Below are 24,960 nucleotides of genomic sequence, written 5' to 3' on the forward strand. Positions count from 1 at the left end.
TCAACTATGAAAACAACGTCCTACATTTATATTATAAACAAAAAACCTTGGCAAAACCCTGTCACGGAACCCATGTTAACCACTTTATCTGCAACATGAAAAGCTAAGGAGAGGAGGAATGGAGTCTAACCCCGAAATAAGGGACTCTTGGATGTTCGAAGATTATTGAAGAAAGGGAGCAATTATTCAAGGCAAGCATTCCAAAGTTCAGCAGTAAAAAAAATGAATAAATAAATAGAAAGAGAGAGAGAGAGAGAGAGAGAGAGAGAGAGAGAGAGAGAGAGAGAGAGAGAGAGAGAGAGAGAGAGAGAGAGAGAGAGAATCCATAAAAGATGAAACCAGTCTCCATTTTACAAATATGTGAAACGAAGGTGACCAGGGTAAAATGCCCGATTGAGTTATGGAATTCAGGTCATCACGTCCCAAGAGAGGGACCGGGATGCCACTCTGCATCATGGTACAGTAAAATCACAGGAACACCCCCCCCCCCCCCCAGTTTAAAGGTTTAAAAGCCACTCATGAATGGCAGAGGCAAGGGACCATAACATTGCCCTAGAGATTGACCAACTCCCCTCTCCACCCAAGCTAGGACCAGGGAGGGCCAGGTAATGGCTGCTGATGACTCAGAAAGTAAACCTATAGGCTCCCATCCTTAGCTCTCAGGAAACTACTAAGTTTGAGCGGGATTCGACCCCAGTCAGGCGATCACCAGGCAGAGACGTTACCAAAAAGACCACGACAACCCTTGGAATGGGTTTATGAATTTGGGCTATACAGACTGATGCTGAGATCTGTGAGTTCCTTCAAAACTCCAAAAATCAGTGGCATTATGAAGTAAAAATTAAGCCTAGGGTTCGAATCCAACTCAAACTCTATAGTTTCTTTAGTGTCTGCAACCTCAGCGTCCTGTGAGCTAAGGATGAGAGCTTTGGTTGAGTCTATAAGTCCTTGCCTGGCTCTCCCTGGTCCTAGCTTAGCTGGGAAGGGGACGTAAGCCCTGATCATATGTATATATGGTCAGTCTCTGGGGCATTATCCTGCTTGCTAGGGCTATGTCACTGGTCCTTGCCTCTGCCCACCATGAGTGGTACAGAAAGGGGTACAGCAGGATACAAAACGAGTCTGCTCTACCCTTGGGTAATGCATACAGTGAGCAGTGTGATGTCCACGACAGCACCAATTACCATAGGAGACACCCACCAGTTTAAAGGATGTAATGAATGGCAGAGGCAAAGGACAGTGGCATTGCCCTATCAGGCAGGACAATACCCTAGAGATTGGCTATATATATATATATATATATATATATATATATATATATATATATATATATATATATATATATATATATATATATATATAAATATAAACATATATAAATAAATATCTATTTATATATAATATATATATATAAATATATGGATATACATATATATATAAATATATATAAAATATATTTATATAAATTTATATATATATATATATATATATATATATATATATATATATATATAATGATCAGCGCCCAAGCCCCTCTCCACCCAAACTAGGATGTAGGAGGGCCAGGCAAATGGCTGCTGATGACTCAGCAGATAGACCTGTAGGCTCCTCCAAACCCCCCAATTCTTAGCTCACAAGGATGGTGAAGTTGCAGCAAGCAAAGAAACTAATGAGTTTGAGCGAGACTCGAACCCCAATCTGGCGTTCACTAGTCAGGGCCACCACAAAATTTAAAACAGTTTGGACTGCAAGGTAGGAGAATGAAAACAAGAGCATCGGTAGAGTAATGAATAGATATAGTAATGACCAAACTTGTTATTATTACATTATCCAAGAGGACGGACTCACCGGCTACACGGATGGTTGCCAAATTACATAATAAATACGATAGAAAATGGAAAGGCACAGTTGGGCTGATTGAGAAATAGGATGTGGGGAAGATAACAGGCTACTGAACATGGCCGTCATTCGAGAATCTTGCAATCTACCTGGTCGTACCCAACGGTGATAACATAGGAAATAAAAAACGCCTTTGGTAAAGATAAGTTTCCTAATTCAAAACCTCGATATCATAAACTACTAAACAACGATATTAATGGTAGACGAGAACAGCAAATATGCTCTCTGTATTTCGTTGACATCTGTTTGGCTTGCACATAAATTCTGTCACAGCTGCTGCATACAATAAGACACATGACTTTCGAATATATCATAAAACGTAGAGGGTTTTCGGGCATAGAATGGACCCGTATGAAGTGAAAATTACACATATAATCCACTTTATTTCATTTTACACACACATTATATCATATTATATTGTATTATATATATATATATATATATATATATATATATATATATATATATATATATATATATATATATATATATATGTATATATATATATATATATATGTGTGTGTGTGTGTGTGTACAAGTACACCTTATAACTACTGAAATTCACTTAAGAACGCACTTTTAGTATATTTCAAAACCACGACTTGTTGCACAATTGGAAACTACATAAACTTGAAAGTTTGTAAAGAATCATAGTGTATACAAGTATGAATATAATCTCGCAACAACTACAGTTCACATCCCACGAAACACAGTCCAAAACACGGCGCACAAAGTCACTACCTCGATAAATACTTTAAAAGAAAACTAAACCTTATAAATAACAAAGTGTATGAATAAACACAGTACACATGCGCAAACACACACAGCTTGACACAGTTGAATAATAAATGAATAATAAAGATATTGGCACCTTCTCCTTCAACGGAAACCATGATTTCAAATGAGAGTCCGCGTTCTTGACTGCGTTGGTCTATGTAGCTATGTACAACATCCACTGGCAACTAACGTTGAACCGAGTGTTTGGGTGACTTCACTGAATGAGTGAGTGAGAAAGAGAGAGAGAGGAGAGTGGGAGGGTTGAGTAAAAGAAACCACTAGCTATTCCTTTCAATAATTCCTCTCACGTCTGGCCAAAGTAGAGCTGCGTAATATGTATACACCGGTAGATAAAGAACAAGTGAACTTAATGTTGGACTTAATTTCAGCAGTCTCCCGCTAAAAGTGTTATAACCAAAAGCAGGCGATCGGCTCATTTTACAATCACGATTTATAACAGCGAAGTTCCCCTGTACACTGGATAACGTACAAATCTAATCTTATGAAGATACAAAGTACTATATCAGATTATATCCCATGACTCCACCCTCCAAGGAACGGGAGTTTATCAGACATACGAACAAACATGGCTAGGCAAATCAATAACACAGTTACATGAGAATTCTAGGCACGAACGAAAGGACAAATTTTGATATATATAATTGCAAAGCGTTGAGAAAAACACCATGAAGACAGTAAGTTCGTCTAATAACAACTATAATAATAACTAAAATAATCATGAACACTTTCAAAGCCCCGACATTTGGTGTGATCGATATTCTATTGAAAATCGATATTATGTCAACGTTCTTTGAAGGACAAGTGTCATAGGGTTCTCGTAGGAAATCCTGTGTAATATCTAAAGAGGACACAAGACATCCCATACATTTATCGTTGTAAGGGTCTCGCCTTCAATTGTGAAACATCTTGAAAGAGATGTCGTTCTAATAAAACATTTCTTCATCCAGACTGATTCATTTACTGTCTGAAAATCATAACTTCACACTTAAGAGTATGAAGAGAGACTGTGCTTCTATTGTGGTATCTATATCTTTGGCGCTGTTGTTGACTAACGTAAAGGTAAAGGTGTCTGGTTGCAGTTCGTTTTATCAGAATAGATGCTCACCAGAACGTCAGCCGGACAAGCCCAACCCCTCATTGTGGTGTCCACCAACAGCAGTGGCCTCCCCAGTAAATAGCTTAAACTCCCGGGCTGGGATCGGTCTGCTGTCATGCGAATTCTAAGCGAACACGTTGCCAAATCAAAGTCACACTCAAATGTCCCCTTAAAAAAAAAAAAAAAAAAAAAAAAAAAAAAAAAAAAAAAATCACGGAAAACCCTGCTTTGCCAAAAAACAATGTTGAACATAGACTAACCTACAAACAGAAGTGTGATCATGCATACGCTGTGGTTTGCATTCTTTACTCCGCCCTGCTAGAAACTTAAAGCAATTACGTGTATAACTTACGCTGTCGCTGTGTCCTGGGTGATTACTACTTTTCCTACTGCCTCGCTTGCGTTACAGATTAGGTAAGTACGTTTAAGCACGGAACAATTACAATTGTGACTAAATTGTGTGTAATGTAGGCTCTAGAGCCTTTAAACATGCGGCCCCGAGACTATACAATAAGCTCCCACGAAACATTCGAATGATTGAAGATATTAAGGCTTCATAGAAGAAACTGAAGACTTTCTATCCTGCGTGTGTTTCGATACAATGATCAAATAGTAAGCGAACAATACGCATTGTGAAATGTAAAATACTCCCGAATGAACATCCTAAAACGACCGTGGAGGTCCTGTAGAGAATAAGGCTACAGGACCAGATAAACAGCCCTTAAAGTAAATAATCCTTCAAGAATTGTTGAGGAAAAAGTCATCATTGGTCCCGTTGAAGAATTGAATAATTCAACACATTGATTCACCTCACATTAGACATGGCACTGCATCAATGGCCAGTTACTTAACTTTTCAACACTTGAATTATGCATCGCAGGAATTGATGTACACACACACACACACACACGACAGTGACGCTGTGGCAAGGCATAATATCGTGCTGTACTTGATTAGATGAAGTTACTCTTACTGCCATTATTTAGAGTACAGGTTGCCAAATTTTTAAATATTTTCCGAATAAGCATTTGTAAGGCTGATTCGAAAAAGAAAACAATGAAACACAAAAAGAACATTTGGGAAGAGAAGAGCGTGAACTAAATGTACAGTTAGCTTCATTAATTCCGACATACTTAGGAGTGCTAAGGAGACATCAGTGTACCGGAATTAATGAGGCCAACTGTACATGTGATACTACGGAAAAAGGCTAAAAATACGTAATTTTCAAACCTGCTGATTAAATGTCTTATTCAATTGTTGTTGACACTCCACATTTTAAGATTTTTTTTCCAACCTTATGGAATGTTCTTTAAATAAGAAGATATTGTTATTAGTCATCACTTGTATGTGGAGTTAGTCTTAAACGTGTAAGGTTTTCAGGAAAGGGAAGTACACAGAATATAATATAAATTGTAAGGCGAAATGTTTGATCACTTGTAAGGAACATGTTATCAGTAATCTTGGGAGATTAAATGCTCTTACACGCCAACAATAATATATATATATATATATATATATATATATATATATATATATATGTATGTATGTATGTATGTATATGTATATATATATATATATATATATATATATATATATATATATATATATATATATAATCATCTCCTACGTCTATTGAAACAAAGGGTCTCGGCTAGATTTTGCCAGTCGTCTCTCTCTTGAACTTATAATTCAATACGTCTCCATTCATCATCTCCCACTTCGGACTCCATAGTTCTCAGCCAAGTAGGTCTGGGTCATCCAACTCTTTTTGTGCCTTATATAGCCCAGCTGAACGTTTGGTGAACTAATCTCTCTTGGGGAATGCGAAGAGCATGCCCAAAAAGGGAGAATATATATATATATATATATATATATATATATATATATATATACATACTGTATATACACATATGTATATATATACATATATATAAATATATAAATACATATGTAAATCTATAAATATATATACACACATATACATACTGTATATACACATACATATGTGTGTATATATATATATATATATATATACATATATATAAATATATAAATACATATGTATATCTATAAATATATATACACATACACATATACATACTGTATATACACATACATATGTATATATATATACATTCATAAATATATAAATACATATGTATATCTATAAATATATATACACATACATATATATATACATACATACATACATATATATGTATATAGTATATACATATATATAAATATATAAATACATATGTATATCTATAAATATATATACACACATATATACTGTATATACACATACATATGTATATATATATATACATATATATAAATATATAAATACATATGTATATCTATAAATATATATACACATACATAAATACATATATATGTATATACAGTATATACATATATATATATAAATATATAAATACATATGTATATTTATAAATATATATATACAAATACATACATATATATGTATATATATACATACATATACACATATATAAATATATACACACGCAAATATATGTATATATACAGTATATATAAATATATACACACGCATATATATATATATATATATATATATATACATATACATATATTCTTTATACACATACACCTATAGTTTTGGGGACATGGAAGTATTAGGCACTCGCAAATTAACTCATAATTACTGCCCAATAGAACATATCACCAACAAGTAGCAGTGAATCTCATCTATGTGTAATCTGCAGGGCACCGATTTCACCTAAGACAGCTTAATAAGGTTCGTAACTGAACCTGAGCGAACACTTAAAATCTAGGGTTGTTCCCAAAGTGGATATGGGGAAAGAGACAAGGTAAAGGTGACATTGCGGGACTAAATAATCATTAATTAAGGCTAAAAGGTAAAGATGTCTGGTTTCAGATCCAGTTTCATCACAATAGATGCTCACCAGAACGTCAGCAGGGCAAACTCAACCCCCCACTGTGATAACCACCCACAGCAGTAAAAAAAGCTTAAACTCACGGTCCCTGGCTGGGATCGATTTGCTGCCATGCTAATGCTAGGCGAACACGTTACCGCTATACTAGCCAAAGAATGGACGAGATGAGACAAAGTGTTTCAAGGTGGAGAAAGACAGATTGTTGTCGACCCAAGCAGATAAGGAGGCTGATAACATCAACATTAGAATACAATTGAGAGAGAGAGAGAGAGAGAGAGAGAGAGAGAGAGAGAGAGAGAGAGAGAGAGAGAGAGAGAGAGAGAGAGAGAGTGACTTCGGATGACATTCCCCACTCCCCGGACACGAAGAAACGTCAGGAATGCACAGAGTGAAATATCTTGACATTACAGTACAAAACCGACTTCAATAGTGTCCTCTTTCCATCAATCTTACCCTCTATTCAATTAGTTATTCAAATAAAATCAGTGAACAAATAAACTCCAATTATATCTTTAAATATTTGGTCAATAACCAGTCTTCAATTTCACAAAGTATGCCACTATGGAAGACAGAATAATCATGAGACATCATTTAAGTGTAATCTGAAACAAAGATATTTGGGGTAAGGACTAAGTCATCGTTGTGCTCTGGAGGAGAGAGAGAGAGAGAGAGAGAGAGAGAGAGAGAGAGAGAGAGAGAGAGAGAGAGAGAGAGAGCTGTGCAAAATAAGTTATATGAGGTTAATACTACTAAATTGACATCTTCAACACTAGACATAAAAGTTTCATTCATTTGAAACTGAAACGGGCAAAGACGAGGAAAAAAACAAGACACTGATCTTGCAATTACAGTGCAGTAGTTAACACCTGAAAGGGGTGACTGAAAATGTTGTTACCGTTGTTGCTAATGTAGAGACCTGGAGTGGAATAGGAGATAAAGATATGAAAGATCTAAAAAACCTTAAATACAGAATAATAAAAAATATGATCAACCATCAAGAACTGGGGCATCATAACAGGAACAGGAATACGGCCAGTATCTGCAGAATAGAATATTAGAAAATAATGCTGTATCATAACATCATAAACACCGATGAAGAGTGATTAACCTGAGATAATTTGAAAGTCAGTTGAAGAATCCCTATGGAAAGAGCTGGGGTAGCAGCATTGAAAAAAAATAATTGTTGTAAATATAGATGGAAAATAAGATAAGTACCAAATTGGGGGAAAGGGACCCTGAAAAAATATTTTTTTTTTTTGTAAATATAGATGGAAAATAAGATAAGTACGAAATTGGGGGAAAGGGGCCCGAAAAAATAAAAATTATGGAAAAGATAGAGGAAACAATAATTTTAGATAACAGGTAGGAATGAAAAAAAAGAGATTCAGAGAAAAGAATGGCCCACAGCCTTCAGATAAATAGATATGGATAAGGCAATGTTAAAAATTAAAACAAGGTTAAACATACTCAAAATAAAATCAACTTTCAGAGAAAAACGGTTATGTTTGTGACCTGTGCAAAGAAGAAATAATAGGAAACATTTGTTCTGACGCACAATAATAGGAAGGTTAAGAGAACAACATATAAAAGCGGATATGTTGCAACATCCAACCAGTGAGCTGGTGGAATACATAATATGGGATATAAATCTAAATGGTGACTTCAAAAATACTAGATTTACCAAAACAGGTGGCCAAAAGTGATAAGGTATTATCCCAACTGATTTCAAGGCAGAATGGTATAAGATAAAATTTAAATTTTAAATTTAATTTTCATCACAACTGTTGTTTGCGATCACAGAAAATAACTCAATAATTTATATTACTGACTATGAGTCTAGACACTTTACACCTATCCTATTATTATTATTATTATTACTAGCCAAGCTACAACCCTAGTTGGAAAAGCAAGATGCCAAAGACCAAGGGCTCCAATAGGGAAAAATAGCCCAGTGAGAAAAGGAAATAAGGAAACAAATAAATGATGAGAATAAATTAACAATATATCATTCTAAAAAACAGTAACAGTGGCAGAACAGATATGTCCTATATAAACTATTAACAACGTCAAAAACAGATATGTCCTCTATAAACTATCAACAACGTCAAAAAAGATGTCATATATAAACTATAAAAAGACTCATGTCAGCCTGGTCAACATAAAAATATTTGCTCCAACTTTGAACTTTTGAAGTACTACTGATTCAACTACCCGATTAGGAAGATCATTCCACAACTTGGTAACAGCTGGAATAAAACTTCTAGAATACTGTGTAGTATTGAACTTTTGAAGTTCTACTGATTCAACTACCCGATTAGGAAGATCATTCCACAACTTGGTAACAGCTGGAATAAAACTTCTAGAATACTGTGTAGTATTGAACTTTTGAAGTTTTACTGATTCAACTACCCGATTAGGAAGATCATTCCACAACTTGGTAACAGCTCGAATAAAACTTCTAGAATACTGTGTAGTATTGAACTTTTGAAGTTCTACTGATTCAACTACCCGATTAGGAAGATCATTCCACAACTTGGTAACAGCTCGAATAAAACTCCTAGAATACTGTGTAGTATTGAGCCTCATGACGGAGAAGGCCTGGCTATTAGAATTAACTGCCTGCCTAGTATTACGAACAGGATAGAATTGTTCAGGGAGATCTGAATGTAAAGGATGGGCAGAGTTATGAAAAATCTTATGCAACATGCATAATGAACTAATTGAACGACGGAGCCAAAGATCTATTAAATGGATAGTTCAGGTAAAGTTAATTTACAGAAGGAACAGTTAGGAATCAAGGAAATATCCGTAAGATCAGAAGATGCGAATTATCATAGTTAATATAAAGTTAAAGGTAGATATTACTCAAACTATTCGACGGAAAAATTAATAATTCCAAATTGGAGATGTTTCTCTCTACTCTTCTTCTTAAAGCTTGGTTGTATCAAATCTACGTATGTATTCTATCTACATTTTTGTTCCCTGCTTTCAGCTTTAATTTCTGTGTGGCAATGAGGAGCTGGTGAGCACTAACAATATCTGCCCCTCTATAGCTTCTGAAATTTCTGAGTCCTTCTTCTCTTTATTAATGGCTATGTGATCTATTTAATTTTTGTAATTGTCACATGGTGAAGTCCATGTATATTTGTGGATGTCCTTGTGCTTAAAAAGAGTACCTCCAATGACAAGATTGTTTGTTGAACAAAAACTTATCAAATGTGCCACATTTTCATTTCCAACTTCCCCAAGACCCTCAACACCCACCACATTCTCTATACCTTGATTACTCCTTCCAATTTTAGCATTGAAGTCGCCAATTACAATTTTCATGTCTCTTTCACGGATTTCGTCCATTACACTCTGCAGTTCTTCACAGTATCGATCTTTCCTTTCTTGGGGGGAATCATTTTTTGGTGCATGGCACTGCTTTGATTTGGACTTTGCAAGTAACAAACTACTATTTATAGCACTCCATTCCGTTAATGCCTTTTCTGCTCTTGGTGTCATCATCATTCCTATCCCTTCTCTTCTGAATCCATCTGTTCTTTCTGAGTGGATATATGAATATTATATTGCCTTGGTCTAAGATTTCTTTACCAATCCCCTTACAACGTGGTTCAGTTAGGGCCAAGATATCCAAACTATATTTCATGAATTCATTCTTCACTTGCTGTAACTTCCCAATCTGATTCATGGATCTAACATTCCAATAACCAATTTTTATTTACTATTTATAAACCGGGAGATTCTTAGCACCCAGCTTTGCCCGAGATTTTGAGCCATTCTGCCATCTTCTCTTCCGATTAACTAACTAAATCCATACAGGATTCGTTTGCAGGGTTCATCAAAGGATAACCAGTTCCGTGCCATGCGCAGTGCCTATCTAACTAAGGCAAGTGAACCCTGCCGGTCAATACAAATTCTAGTAAGATCATCCGCCAGGCATCAGGAGTAAAAGCAGAAGAGACATCTTGTCTATCACCTTAACCCAATCCGTCACACTGTTGCCAGTGACTTCATCAAAATTTAGGGGTCATTTCCTCCACACCCAAATTTTTCGTTACTCCGGCAGGTTGCTCGTCAGCTTACATAACCGTTGGCAAACATGGTGTGACGGGCCGAGAGAAGGTTGTGACTCAAAGACAGGATGAAAGCAACTGAGTGAGTTTATTATAGAACACTCTCCTTTATATACAAAAGCTCAAGGCAACAGGAAATTTCATGTTCAAAATCGACACTGTTATCGGTGAGAAAAAGAGACATGTTTATTCGGGTTCTTTTTAGTGCGAGGGAAGAGCGAAGATATAAGCATAATATATGCACAAAATGAACTATGTACGATCGTGTGACACACGGTTGGCACAATGGACTGCTAAGTAATACCGCCATATACCAATGACACCTCAGTGTTTAGGTGCTACACCTACCAGAGGAATGTACGGCCTAACTGAATGTGCTGAACAATAATTTAAGAAAAGCGGAATATCGTGAGGGGGAGCACTACTATTTAAGTTGAGGTGGCGCTCTACAGCAAAACACATTAGATTTACATTCCTTCAGCTAAAAAATCTTCAGGATAAAATAGTTAAGAGAAATGTGAATATTTTGATTTCCCCTGGGGCATATATCCAAATGAGTCTATAAAGCTACCAAAGGAGTTTATAAAATTATTTTCAACGGGTGTATTCCAGATATTTCGATTTAAACTGAATATGATTTTATAAAAGATAAAAAAAACGGTAGATAGGAAGCAAAGGGTTAATAGAAATACATACGTTAACTGGAAAAAAATTAAACAAAACAAAAGGTTAGTCAAGCAGTAGGTGAAATAAAAAAAGGTTAAATGTGACGGAACAATTCACAAAGACAAACTAAAACGTGGTTATTCGTAGGCAAAAAAAGGTTAGACAAAACAAATCAAGAAGAAATTATCCTTTGAGTTTACACAAACTTCAGATGGCGTGAACGAGAGTAAAACAGTAACAACATAAGATACAGCTGTGGAGATTTGTCCAATAAAGTTACTTACACTATGTCAAGAACTCTAATGTATAAGAAAGTCATGTTGTCAAATAATTATCTTAAAATTTGGAAGAACTTATTTGTTAGCTATAATAATATTGGAAAACAAAATTTGACCCAGCATTCCATGCACTTTTTCGCTGCTTATTATTCTGGAAAGTGTCATACAACTTCACAGAACAACAACCCTAAACCCAAAAGAATCTTGCGGGCGTTTTTAAGTTGCCCTACGTCCGCTGAGAGAGAGAGAGAGAGAGAGAGAGAGAGAGAGAGAGAGAGAGAGAGAGAGAGAGAGAGAGAGCGAGAGAGAGAGAGAGAGAATCATGTCCCGCTTCTGCTAAATTGCCATACTCAGCTGGTTTTCTGATAAAAAATATATAATTCACGAATGAATATTGAACTCAAGTCATGGTCCAAGATCTACGGATAATGTAAAAATATCGGCAATAAATTCAGAGAGAGAGAGAGAGAGAGAGAGAGAGAGAGAGAGAGAGAGAGAGAGAGAGAGAGAGAGAGAGAGAGAGAGAGAGAGGAGGAATTATGTTCCACTTAAACAAGACAACGTTCTACATTCAGCTGATCAATTTGAAAAAAATTCAAACAAATTCAGCAACTGGTTCTTATATTCCAAATTCACTAAGTTGTGGAGTCAAGAGGTTAAGGCGTTAATGCAGTATCTGGCAAATCTCTTAAATCTATGTAAACAGCATTTCGCATTATGTGTCAACTAAGGGCTTCACATCATAAGAGGAGGAGTAATTAAAGTTACTCATCAACTATCACTGAAGATTGTTACATTTGAAGATTATTTCATTGTAGGTATCAAAATAATAACTTTTACACAATTTCTGTTCAAATTTGAGGTTATAGGACCCCATTTCAGTAATGTATTCAGATTGTTTTTTTTTCCAATATTCATCAAGTTTATTTTGAAATTCGTAACTCCATTTATGTACCAGCCACCCGTTGAGATACTACCGCTAGAGAGTTATGGTTTCCTTTGACTGGCCAGACAGTACTACATTGCATCATTCTCTCTCGTTACAGTTCACTTTCCCTTTGCCTACACATACACCGAATAGTCTGGCATATTCTTTCCATATTCTTCTCTGTCCTCATACACCTGACAACACTGAGATTACCATACAATTCGTCTTCATCCAAGGGGTTAACTACTGAACTGTAATAATTCAGTGGCTACTTTCCTCTTGGTAAGGGTAGAAGTGACTCTTTAGTTATGCTAAGCAGCTCTTCTAGGAGGAGGACACTCCAAAATCAAACCTTTGTTCTCTAGTCCTGGGTAGTGTCATAGCCTCTGTACCATGGTCTTCCACTGTCTTGGGTACGAGTTCTCTTGCTTGAGGGTACACTCGGGCACACTATTCTATCTAATCTCTCTTCCTCTTGTCTTGTTAAAGTTTTTATAGTTTATATAGGAAATATTTATTTTAATGTTAACTGTTCTCAAAATGTTTTATTTTTCCTTGTTTCCTTTCCTCACTGGTCTATTTTCCTTGTTGGAGCCCTTGGGCTAATAGCATCCTGCTTTTCCAACTAAGGCTGTAGATTAGCATGTAATAATAATAATAATAATAATAATAATAATAATAATAATAATAATAGCCCTATAGTTTACATAAAAATAAGACTATTTCAAACTGCGCTGTACCTTCTCCCTTAAAATTTTTTATAGTTTACCTAATAGTCTATTGAACTTCTTTTGAGAACCATCATATTTTACTATAGGTATGACGACACAAACTGCAATAAAAATAATATCGTATAGCCAAGAATAAATTAGCAGAATGTTCACTGAATGAAAACAAAATCATTAAAGACGCAGACCGAGACCTTAGTGTGTTATGCTTGGTGGTAAAGTGTGCTGTTAGAAATCTACTAAGAAGAAAGGCAACTGTTTAAGTAGTATTACGTCAAGTTATACACAACGGGGATAGAAAATGAATAATTGTAATACAGCACCAATAAAGAAGCATGGCTAGATGTAGAACTTCTGTCCACAATATACATCTGCTAATCAATTTCTCAGGAAACAAAGCTGGACAAGCTTAGTTACAAAATTACCTAAATTTCATCAAAACTAAATAGATTAAAATGTTCAAACAAAATCCCTACATCACAGCTAAGCAATCACTTGAAATGCCCTTGCTGAGATAAGAGTCAAGGATGCTAGGCTATATTTAACTTTTTTCTTTCACACCCATAATTTTTATATTTGCTTTCGACTACCTTTCTATAAGAAAAATAAATACGTCATATGAAAAGCCTTCGTAAAACATCTAAGGGTCAGGAGATTTGCATTTTTTTTCTTTTTATTTTTTTTTTTAATGAAGAATGACACTGAAACAAAGGACTGAATGTTGTACTGTACACTTTTTTTTCACTAACTTTCTCGTTCATTATAAAAGGGATTTTGACGTGGGAAAAATCTATTTTTGGGCAAGATACCCATGTCGTCCTGATGGAAGTTCCTTCTGGCAACTTATACAGTATAATATTTCTGCGATTGATATTACCAGAGAATTACCGTCAGGTATCACAGGGTTCCAACACCCGGAAACGACTATCCAAAGATATCGTGTATAATCAGGGACTTACCCTAAGATAACCATAGATATCTGCACCCTAAACAGACCTTACCCAGTCTAGTCCACTAAGGGGTAGGATAAGTAAGGAGCCGTTACACATCCTATCACCTTCCAGTGCTCCTATACACTCCCGCTTAAATAATGCCAGAGCATTTAGACAATCCTTCACTGGAAGTAATACATATGACCTCATAACGACTTTTTCATTCATCTTACTGCTCTCAATGAACAGGGATCCAATGTACTTAAACATAAAATTTATTTCTAATTTGTTTATGGAAAGAATACTGTACTTGAAACCTGTTGTGCTTGATAACTATTGAGGACAAATTTGAAGATATTCTTAAAATTTAGAAGAATTTTACAAAATCTTATAGCATTTTTCTATCAATACACAATCTAACTAGAAAAAGACTCAGAGTGCAGACCTCGGCCACAGCAGCTTATTCCTTGAAACCAGCTTGTCAGGCACATTTGAATTATATGACAACCATGTGCGAACTTGGGGTTAAGGTTAGGGTTAATTATGTGGACCTCATGCTCAACCTTGACCTTTGACCTAGGACCCTCAAAATTGAATCAATTCCACGTCCCAACATAATTAATCCATGATAGTTTCACTACTATGTGAGTAAGTAAAATTGTGGTCAAGAAGTTGTTCACAAAGAAACAGACTAATGGACAAACATGGTTGTGGTGGCCAATGTGGTAACGTCCCTGGCTGGTGAACACCAGATTGGGGTTAGAGTCCCAATGAAACTGGTTAGTTTCTTTGGTTGCTGCAACCTCACCATCCTTTTGAGCTATGGATGGGGGGTTTGGGGGAGCCTATAGGTCTCACTGCCGAGTTATCAGCAGCCATTGCCTGGATCTCCTTGGTCTTAGCTTGGGTGCTAATCATATGTATATATGGTCAGTCTCTAGGGCATTGCCCAGTTTGATAGGGCAAAGTCACTATCCCTTGCCTCTGTCATTCATGAGCAGCCTTTAAACAGGGGCAAAAACATAACCTCCTCCTAACTTCGTTAGCGAAGGTAACAATAAAGATTCGTTAACATTCTTAGCACACTATGGCTGACTAAAAGTATGTTCCTTACAAAATAATATAATTCCTCAAACATTCAACGATATTGTAAAATAAAAATTTTGAAGATTCTGACAATTTTTTTTTTTTTTTTTTTTTTTTTTTTTTGTGAATCGGAAACTTGATCACAAAATATGTTTTGATTACTTTTTTTACCTGCATTCTGGGATTTGGTTATGGGGGACTTTTAGTAAAAAAAAAAATCCATTGAATGTTATGTGTGGAATTTAGGCTATATGACACAGAGCCTCGGCAAGTTCATTTAGCACAGTTATGAACTATGACGACAATGATTATAATTGAAAAAAATAAAAAATATTGAATAATTTGTGTTTTTCCTAACTAGACAAACCCGAGTATTCAAATGGGGTTTACTCGATTGCGGTTTGGCTACGACCACAATCAGGGAAATCATGGAATTCTGGTAACATTGTATGGTTGCAAGCATCCCACCCACGATGGGCAGGAGAGACTGGGTCAGCGAGACTTGCTTCATTTACTCGTGATCACGATTTGAAGGGGGAATGAGGCAGGAAAGTTATATTAAATGACTAGTTAGTTTTTAAAAATGTCCCCCTTGTTCCTAGGCGAGATACAAACCATTGTCATTTAAATAGGGAGAGGAAGTCTCAGTGGATAATACTTGATGATGATGATGATGATGATGATAAATAATAATAATAATAATAATAATAATAATAATAATAATAATAATAATAATAATGCTGTTAAACTTCGACATATGAGTGCTCCAACATACGAGCCAGCCCCCAAGCAAAACTTTTCATTGAGATGCAAGCATGCTTACAGATGTCAACACTAGTTGGCAGAGCTCTAAGCCTGCCTCACTAGTTCAGTTCAAGTTGCCGACTTTTGTACATATCTCCTCTGTTGTATTTACTGATTTTCCCTGTATGTATTTATGAGTTTTCTTTGAAATAAGTGATGCATCCTCAGAAAGCAAGTGTTAAGGTTGGAAGTGAAAAGAAAGAGCATGATGATAATGGAGATGAAGCACTTAAGTATTAAGAAACACGAGCGTGCTGTCTGTGTGAGTGCGTTGCATGCCATTACATGCAGAGTACATCATCCCCCCCCCCCAAAAAAAAAAGTAGAAAAGAATAAATTTTATTTTGAAAAGTTTTAAGCTTAGTTTTAAGTGCTACGCTATATACACGGAACGGTATTAATATGGTACCCTCCTCCTCCTCCTCCTCCTCACATACACACACAATACCATTAGTCGCTATGGCCTGTCTCAAAGGTAAGAACCCATAATAAAACCAAATTTTATTTTATATCACAGTAATCATTTATTACGTCATTGCTTGTGGGTATGTACAATGTCTAAACAGTATCACAATTAAAAACATGTTTTTTCCATTGTTATCATCATTAATTTGGGTGTTTTTAGACGGCCATCTTGGCAATAATATCTCAAACAAAAGAAAGCGACATATCTTTCCCCCTTCTGGAGTGTGAAACAAGATACAAGAGGCATGTAACGAGTTCACCCTCTTTGAAGAGTATAAAACTGGAAGGAAAACCATCTTGACGGTAAGGTCTCAATCTGAAGCTTTATGAAAGGTTCATAAAAGTCATTTTAAGAGACCCTAATATAACCTTCATCACATTCCAAGGAGGAGGTTTTAAATCTAGAGGTGAGCAAGACTCCTCAAAACTATTTATCAGTGCTGAAGGAAGAGAGATCAATTTCCTTCAATTTGCAAACTCGGCCTAAGGCTGTGACTGTGAAATTTTTTTTTCTTCCGTAAGAAAACTAAAATGCCTGTAATCAGTGAAATAGTGATCTTGAATGAAGCAATATTCCTCTACAACCACAATCACAAAAAAAGTGAAAATTTTGCTTGGTAGAGTGCTGTGGAGGACTTTCCAAAGTAACCAGAAAGTTGTTTCACAGTCAGTCTTGGGAGTCTTTCTTTTGGAGAAGGTACTGGATAACCACCAGCTGTGAAGAGATAGGCAGCGATCCGTTTCGTGAAACTTTTTTTTTATGAGAGGTTGACTTCTCTGTAAGTTCCCTTGAAACTTACATGAGATCTAGAAGGTCTGAATACCACTTCATGAGAGGCCACTTTGGCACAACTGGCATTACTCCAAGGTTTTTTGATGACCCGATTTTGTTCAACACCCGACGGATCGGGCAAAAAGGGAGGAAAGCATACACGTAATTAACGGAGAAGCCACAGTGTGACCTCAAGGATCCATCCTTGGCCCATTACTATTTCTGATTTATATTAACACAGATTTAGGATCAACTAGTAGAATAGCCAAATTTGCCAACAATACTAAACTAAGCCTAAACGCTGCAAACTCAGAAGACATGGAAGCCTTTAGAGAGGATTTAACTAAGTTGGGAGAAAGGTCCAGAAAATGACAAATCAATTTCAACTCTGGGAAAGGCAAAATTATGCATGTAGGTTGTACTGTAGTAACCCACAAATAGAATACTAACTGCTGGGAAATGAAATAGAAATTGTGGAACAGGAGGAAGATCTTGGCTTTATCATTAGCAGATTTAAATTTCACCAAACATATCATGAAAGTTGAAAAGAAAGCACGGAAACTAATAGATTACATAAAGAGAGAATTCAAATACATAAACAAAGACATTGTACTGCAGCTGTACACATCACTAGTAAGACCACATCTAGAATACGAGTCCAATTCGGGGCTCCAAGTATTCAAAGGATATGGATACACTGGAAGCAGTAAAAGATAGGGCCATCAAACTAGTTCCACACTAATATAATTTGGATAGAGACAGAGAAAGGAACGTTTGAGCTTATTTGATCTACAAACTCGACAACTAAGGGGACAGCTAATAAAAACATTCAAAATTCTAAAAGGAATAACAAATGTCAACTACACCAACCTCTTCACTCTTGGCACAAATTAGTCCAGAGGTAATGGATACAAACTGTAAATAAATAGATACAACACCACTCAATGTGGTAGAATTTCTTTACATACAAAACAGCAAATACAATGAACAGACTTGCCGCGGATGTTGTGAACAGTAACACGGTAAATGAATTCAAGAATAAGTTAGACAAGATCACAAAAACCCTCTCAACATATAACTAATTCACTCTATCCAAGAGAAAATGGAATCACCGCGGATGGACTATAAAGTCTCTGAGACATCCAAAATCTTTGTAACTCCTTGCAACTTATTCCATCCCACGGATGTTGGAACGCATCTTCCAATAATGCAGCCAAGTCTGGAACTGGGGAACAATACATCGGGAGTTTGTTGTTCATTTAAGTGGCAAACATGTCGATAATTGGAGACTTGTTACCACTTGAAAATTCAAAGACCATTCTAAACGAACTATCATCTCTAATCGACTCAAGATTGGCTTGTATAACGTTCCTCTTCCTTGAATGAACCATGCTGAACGGTGAATGGCATTTATTTTGGGGCCCAATGATGTATTCCCACTGCTAACTAGCATACAGACTTCCTGTTTGTTGATATAAGTCACTACAGTTCCGTAGTTGCGAATCAAAACTATCAAATGGCCTTTGATTGTCACCGAAAAATAGAGTAACATTAGATACGCTGCCTTCAATTCCAAGAAATTTAAGTAAAAGGACTGTCTTCCTGTGACCATGTTCCTGAAATATGTTCCTTCAGGAGATGGGCTCCCTATCCTTGGCAAGAAGCATTTGAAAAAAAAGTAAGGAAATTCAGAGTTGGAACCTATAGGGGAGATCCAGTTTACAGATTCTTCTTCAGCCACCAAGAGAGGGCTGGCTTCACATCTCGGGAATCTTCAAAAGAGCTGATGGAGGATCTGATATCTGTGACCAATGGCTCTTTAGTGCCCATGATAGAGCGAAATGCATCCTCCCAAAGGGTACCAGTTTCTCTAGGGAGGAAAGATGGTCCAGGAGCTTCAGCCATGAGTGAGCTGGAAGGCAATTCCTTTCCAGAAAGGGAGCTGCAACCTGCATGAACCTTTGGATCTTGTCTGAAGATGGATACACACTGGCTTGTGCCGAGTATATTGTACACCCCTATAGAAGCACCGTATTTGGTGTTGATGGACCAGACTGGATTTTTCCAGATTTAGCCGGACCTCTACCTCTTGACAAAAATAGAGAAAAAGGTTCCTGTGATAAATGAGTTGTGATCTTGACTCTGCTATAAGAAGCCAGTCATCCAGGTACCTCAGGAGTCTTATTCCCATGGAGTGTGCCCATGAGGAAACCAGAGTGAACACTTCCTTGAACTATTAAGTGTCTCCATCTTGAACATTGTTAAAATGGGGACCTAAGACTTCCTCTACAATATCCTTCCTGATCATTCGAGATACCTCTTTCTCCATTAAGAGGTGTTTCTGGGATCCCTTCAAATCATCAGATCTTATGGCGCCCATGTCAAACCCACATGAGGGCATTGACGTTTGCCTCTTTGAGGTCTTGATCTGAGCAATGAGGGGCCAGTGGGTACCCTTGTAGGATGTGTTCAATTGTTTGTAGTGTTGCCCCATATGGGCATTCAGGGTTGGTGGATAATCTCCATTTGTGGCGGTTACCTCCAGTTTTGCCTACTTTTAACCTTGCTCTGTTTAGGGTTACCCAGTCCTTTCTGATGAGGGTTGTTCCACTAGTCAGGCCTTCGTTTGGGCTGGGCAGCGCCTTGTTGGATGACTGCCGGTCACTTTCCTGCCACTTCTTTACCCTATGAGCAGCTGCACAGATGGGTTCTAGTCTATCCGCTGTTGCAAAGCTTTTGCAGGATTTCAATCTTCGCCTTGCTTACTGATGATTGTGTAGTGGATGCCTAGGGTCATTAATTTGTTTATGCTTTTCAATTTTTGCTATCGTTTCTCATCAGATATGGGGTGGTAGGAGACTGGCTATTTTATATAAAGAGGGTAGGTGTGTTGATTTCAGGGTGCGAGTAATAATTGACAGGCCTTACTTAGCTCTGGGTCTACCTAATGCGCATGGCATGATCTTGCCCACACTGGTACACTGTACTCTACAGTAGAGTAACTAAGTGCAAGGGCTATCTGACTCAAGAGTCTCAGGATCTGTTCCCCAGCTGGAGTTGGTGAGTTTGCTGAGGAGGTTATTCCTAATTGCTATTTTATGTTTGCTTTTGTTTGTGTGCTCCTTAAAGGAGTGTGTTCTGTAAAGGGTGACACCTACAAAGACTGGATTGGCGGAGACTGAGTTGATGGAAGGTGACAGCTCATGAATAAGATGTGATATCCTAAGTAGAGTACACCTACAGTAATGTCAATGGGATCCATCCAGAAAAACTGTCACCTCATCCCAAAACTTTGCAGGCAACCCCCACTGGTGGTAAGCTGGAGGACATGCCTTCCCTAAAGGAAACCTCTGCGACCTCTGCTCCTTCGGTTAGAGGGATGTCCTCTAGATTGAAAGGAGTTCCCCTATTATGTATCCTGAAAGATGAATTATCCTTAGACTCATTGTGGTACAGTACTTATTTGAGAGGAGATAGTCTAGGGCCTTGACGAGTTCATAAAGCCGCTACCGCCCTTAAGCAAGAAAATGGGCTACAATATTCTTCTCAAACTTTTCTATTGCTGCTGCTACTTCAACGGGGGAAAAACGTGTAGGGTGATCTGTAATTTTAGCTATAAAGTACAGAGCATCCCTCTGTGTCATCTGTATGAAACTTTTGGCAAGCATTGTATCTCCTCTTGAAGATGCAAGTACCTCAAATGGAAACTTTTTGGTGAGGAACAAAGCAAACCAGGGCTTTCATCTATGAATGTACCAAATTACTCATGCTGCTTTTTTATTTCAGCATCCATGAGATTCTTTGAAATGTCAAAATATGATACAGCTCCTGACCAGCATTCTTGGAAAGCTGACATAGCCTCAACTTCTACATTCTGTAATTCAGGAGCTGAAATAAGGATAGAATATGAGGAAGCTTCTCTACCGACATTCCCGGAATCAGATTTGCGATATTGGAGTCAATTGTAAGGGGACTTGGGTATTCCCCAGAGTTTACATAAAATTTTCTTTGCCTTGATAAAGAAAGTGAAAAAAGCTCTGAAGATTGACTTTCTCAATGAGTTCTCTGAAGCTAATATTGTTTGTCAATAGTTCCAAAGAGTCTCCTGCTCGATAAGACAGGGGTACATCACATTTTGAGCATGTACTCGGATATTCTTGAAAAACCCAGTTAATAGTACTGTATAATGCTTACTTGAAGGTTGGGAACTAGGCAGTTCATGAAGATCATGTATGTACCTAATCAGGCTCACTATTTTCAAAAGGTCCTGATGTTGGAACCTCTACGGGAGGAACCCCAGAGGCATTTACAGTGAACTCTGTAATATTTTCGGGAGAGTCCTTGATCAAAATCGTAGTTGGATCGAGACCTTTAGTACTGTACAGTACTCTGATTCATGATAGAAGTACTTGGTTCTCGTTTTGGAGGACATGACCCTTTTACTATGCCTGAAAAATCTTTCCTCTCTCCATCATGGTCGCGAAGTACGAGATGAAACAACAGAACCAGAATGAGGAGAGTTTCGGTCAAAATGAGTGCGAGACTCGTGAACATAATATCAGCTAGAAGGGAGAACATGTTTCCTCTCCTTCTCTGGGCTAGAATCTGTGAGGAAGAAAATGATTGATCTAATGTATCCCACTTGGATTGTCTATATCTCTTCACTGAAAATGGTGGGGAGTCCTACCTCCATTTCTTATGTGGAGGACCGTCTCTAAAGTCCATTATCGCCTAATACAGTATAAGGGAATTTTGGCATGGTTCTGCTACCGGTTTTCTCTCAAAAGTTTGTGCTTGTCCAAGCTTAGGTGTAAAATCACCCGTAGTTATTTCAACTGATCTAGAGACAAGCATAATAAAAGTTCATTTCGTACTGTATTCCCATTTCTAGAGGGACCTGAAAGGGTATACAGTACTTAAGTCTCGGAAAGGACGGAAAGCTCGTTCTCATGATGTCAATACAAGTTGTTACCTGTAAGATGGCGGCCTTCTCTCTCGCTCAATAAAAAGTATGCATACTTGTACATAAAAGTGAACACGGAACACGTTCTTGAGCCTGTGGGTGTAGAGCTAACATTGCACTCGCATTAGGACACCACGTCCAGATCTGTTAATTCTGGCGAAGTCTTTCTGAAAAAACTGAAAAAGAATCGGGTCTTTCTAGGAGAGAAGCTAGTGACCTCCTTTTATGGGGAAGACTTTCCTTTAGGACCTCTAGGAGTTGAAGGAAGGTCTGAATCATCCTTCCAACAAAGCATCTGCGGTACCTGGTGAAACAGGCTGTTCTGTCACCTCTTGGTGTGGTGTACGCTTAGGCGAGAGTTTTGATATTTTTAAATCTCACCAGGGAGTGTTCTTGCATTGTGGAGGAAAATACTCCCTGACCTGTAAAATCTGAAATAATAAAATCTCCCGGGTTAATCCCACTCATGGGGGGCGATGGAGACCTGTGGGTTAATATAAGTTAGCAGTCTCAATGTAATTTGTAACGACTCTTGCTCTGGCTGTAAAAGAGCTGAAGACAAAGGATCTATATCACAGTGAATTATCTCCACAATAGGTGATAACACATTAACAAAATCAAGCACAAAAGGGCCATTTCATTGGGTATCGGATTCTCTGGGAACTCTGATAAGGATGGACCTAAAGGAGAAATGTCAGGAGTTGGGACGGAAGGCTTTTAATTCTTGCTTTCAGCAGAGGAAGAAGCATAAGGGGAGCGATCCCTCTTTGCCTTCTTCTTTCTCCGACTATTATATTTCTTCCATTAAGAGCGCAGCCAATCCTTGCAAAATCACAAGTAATGGTAAAGGAACATCACTTACTCCGACACCAAGATACAAAAAGATGGGGGTCTATCTCCAGTCAGCTGATGAAGGTGCCACAAGGACTACCTCCAATACTAGGGTAGGTTCTCATATTCACTTGGGAAACTCATAATCATAAACGCACCAAGAGAAAGCACAAGGTAAAGCATAGTGGAGACAAAGGACAAGCAGTGTGCACATGGAGCTGCGACCAGGAGTAAAGTGAAGTATGTCTTATTGACCCAGCCGGTCCTACCCAGCACGGGTGGGATGCCAGCAACCATACAATGTTACCAGAATCCCACAATTTCCTAAATTCTGGTCATAGCCAAATGGCAACGGAATAAACCCCATTTAAATGATGATGGTTTGTTTCCCGCATAGAAACAAACAAGTATATATTCATGTATAAATACTATCCAAAATAAACGGAAAAAAAAAATCATACATTAAAACAATAAACTAGCTTAAAATGATTTTAATTTTGCTAAAAATGCGAAAGCCCATTCGTGGTTTAATTATAGCTTTTCACCCTAAATCTCACCAGAAGACTACAGGTGAAGGCCATACTTTTATGCTGCTGCTAATGATTCAGGAACAGCAAATCAGAATGGGCTCAACCAACAGTGGTTTGACATTATGATCACACATTTGCATAGTTACTTTCTAAAATATATTTGTGCACGAAGTCATCGTACCCAATCACACACCAGATTAAAACTACTTCATCCCCTCAGTTTTTATTAAACCTTGTAAGAGAGGAGATAACATTATCCACAAGGTTATTATTACAGGGAGATCTACCATTCCAATGAGTCAGGCTAGACTAAAACTGAAATGATTAAATTCAGGAGAAAAAATATTTTTTATTGAATCTCATAAATAAAAAAAGACATACAATAAAACAAGATAAAGTAATGATAAAATCTGTGATAAATAGAAATATAAATCTTATCTATAAACCTATGCTATTTAAAAAAAGTAAAATCTTAAAAGCAGAGCAACTCTCAGAATCCGATAAAACGTCAGAAAACTTTTCTAGCCAAAACATAAATATCTTTCTCTTTTAAAAAAGTCACAAAAACTATGTTGTAGAGGTAAAATAGTGTCATACTTACAGCACCTGGGAACTACTTCATGAGGTGTGCACATTAAAAATCCATGTCAATTTTATAGGACCAATACGTAACCTTGTTAAAACTACGTACTTCTATCCATTAAATCATTACTTCCTAAGAGCAAGAAGGGAGAAAGTCACCTTTTGCTATTTTCTTAAAATGTGATCTAATTTGTCTTTTCATATCACAATAGGGCCTACTACTCTACTGTAATTGATCTGTTCAAAGTTGTAGTCACTGCTGGTTTATCAGAATTTTCATGACTTTAGAATACAGTAATTATTTGAAGGGCTTCTAAAGCACTTCTCTAAACACTGAAGAGTATAATTTTACGTGGCGTGGGGCCATATTTCAAGTCTTACCAGGTTACCACACTACAGACAGTTCTGGTTAAAAAATGGATGCAATGTTAGACATGAGACAAGTGGATTGTTTCATTGTATGATATTTTAGCAAATCTTCCAGTACAGTAAATGGAAATTCAAAGAGGCTGGTGAGTCCTAAAGTACAAGATTACTCTAGAAAGAAGTCTATTAATGTACTCTTCTCTACAATAGAGAAG

At 37.1% G+C, this 24,960-nt stretch overlaps 2 protein-coding genes across 5 annotated transcripts in view; both read right to left on the bottom strand.

Moving 5' to 3' along the window:
* Positions 1-24,960, bottom strand: part of LOC137616282 (lysine-specific demethylase 8-like) — a 286,403-nt gene that overhangs the window by 189,210 nt on the left and 72,233 nt on the right. The window lies entirely within an intron of this gene.
* LOC137616284 (ceramide synthase 6-like) overlaps positions 1-24,960 on the bottom strand; it is a 66,812-nt gene that overhangs the window by 19,560 nt on the left and 22,292 nt on the right. The window contains exon 1 of one of the 4 annotated variants that reach the window (XM_068345922.1): positions 6,819-6,933. The exons of 1 other annotated variant lie outside the window; for it this stretch is intronic. Coding sequence is in view for 1 of the 3 variants with exons in the window: in XM_068345920.1 (XP_068202021.1) it covers positions 2,771-2,792 (22 nt within the window). In the remaining 2 variants the exon portion in view is untranslated. 2 more of the 4 variants (XM_068345921.1, XM_068345920.1) reach the window with 2 other exon arrangements.

The sequence above is a fragment of the Palaemon carinicauda genome, chromosome 22, assembly GCF_036898095.1.
Source record: "Palaemon carinicauda isolate YSFRI2023 chromosome 22, ASM3689809v2, whole genome shotgun sequence".
Lineage (NCBI taxonomy): Eukaryota > Metazoa > Arthropoda > Malacostraca > Decapoda > Palaemonidae > Palaemon > Palaemon carinicauda.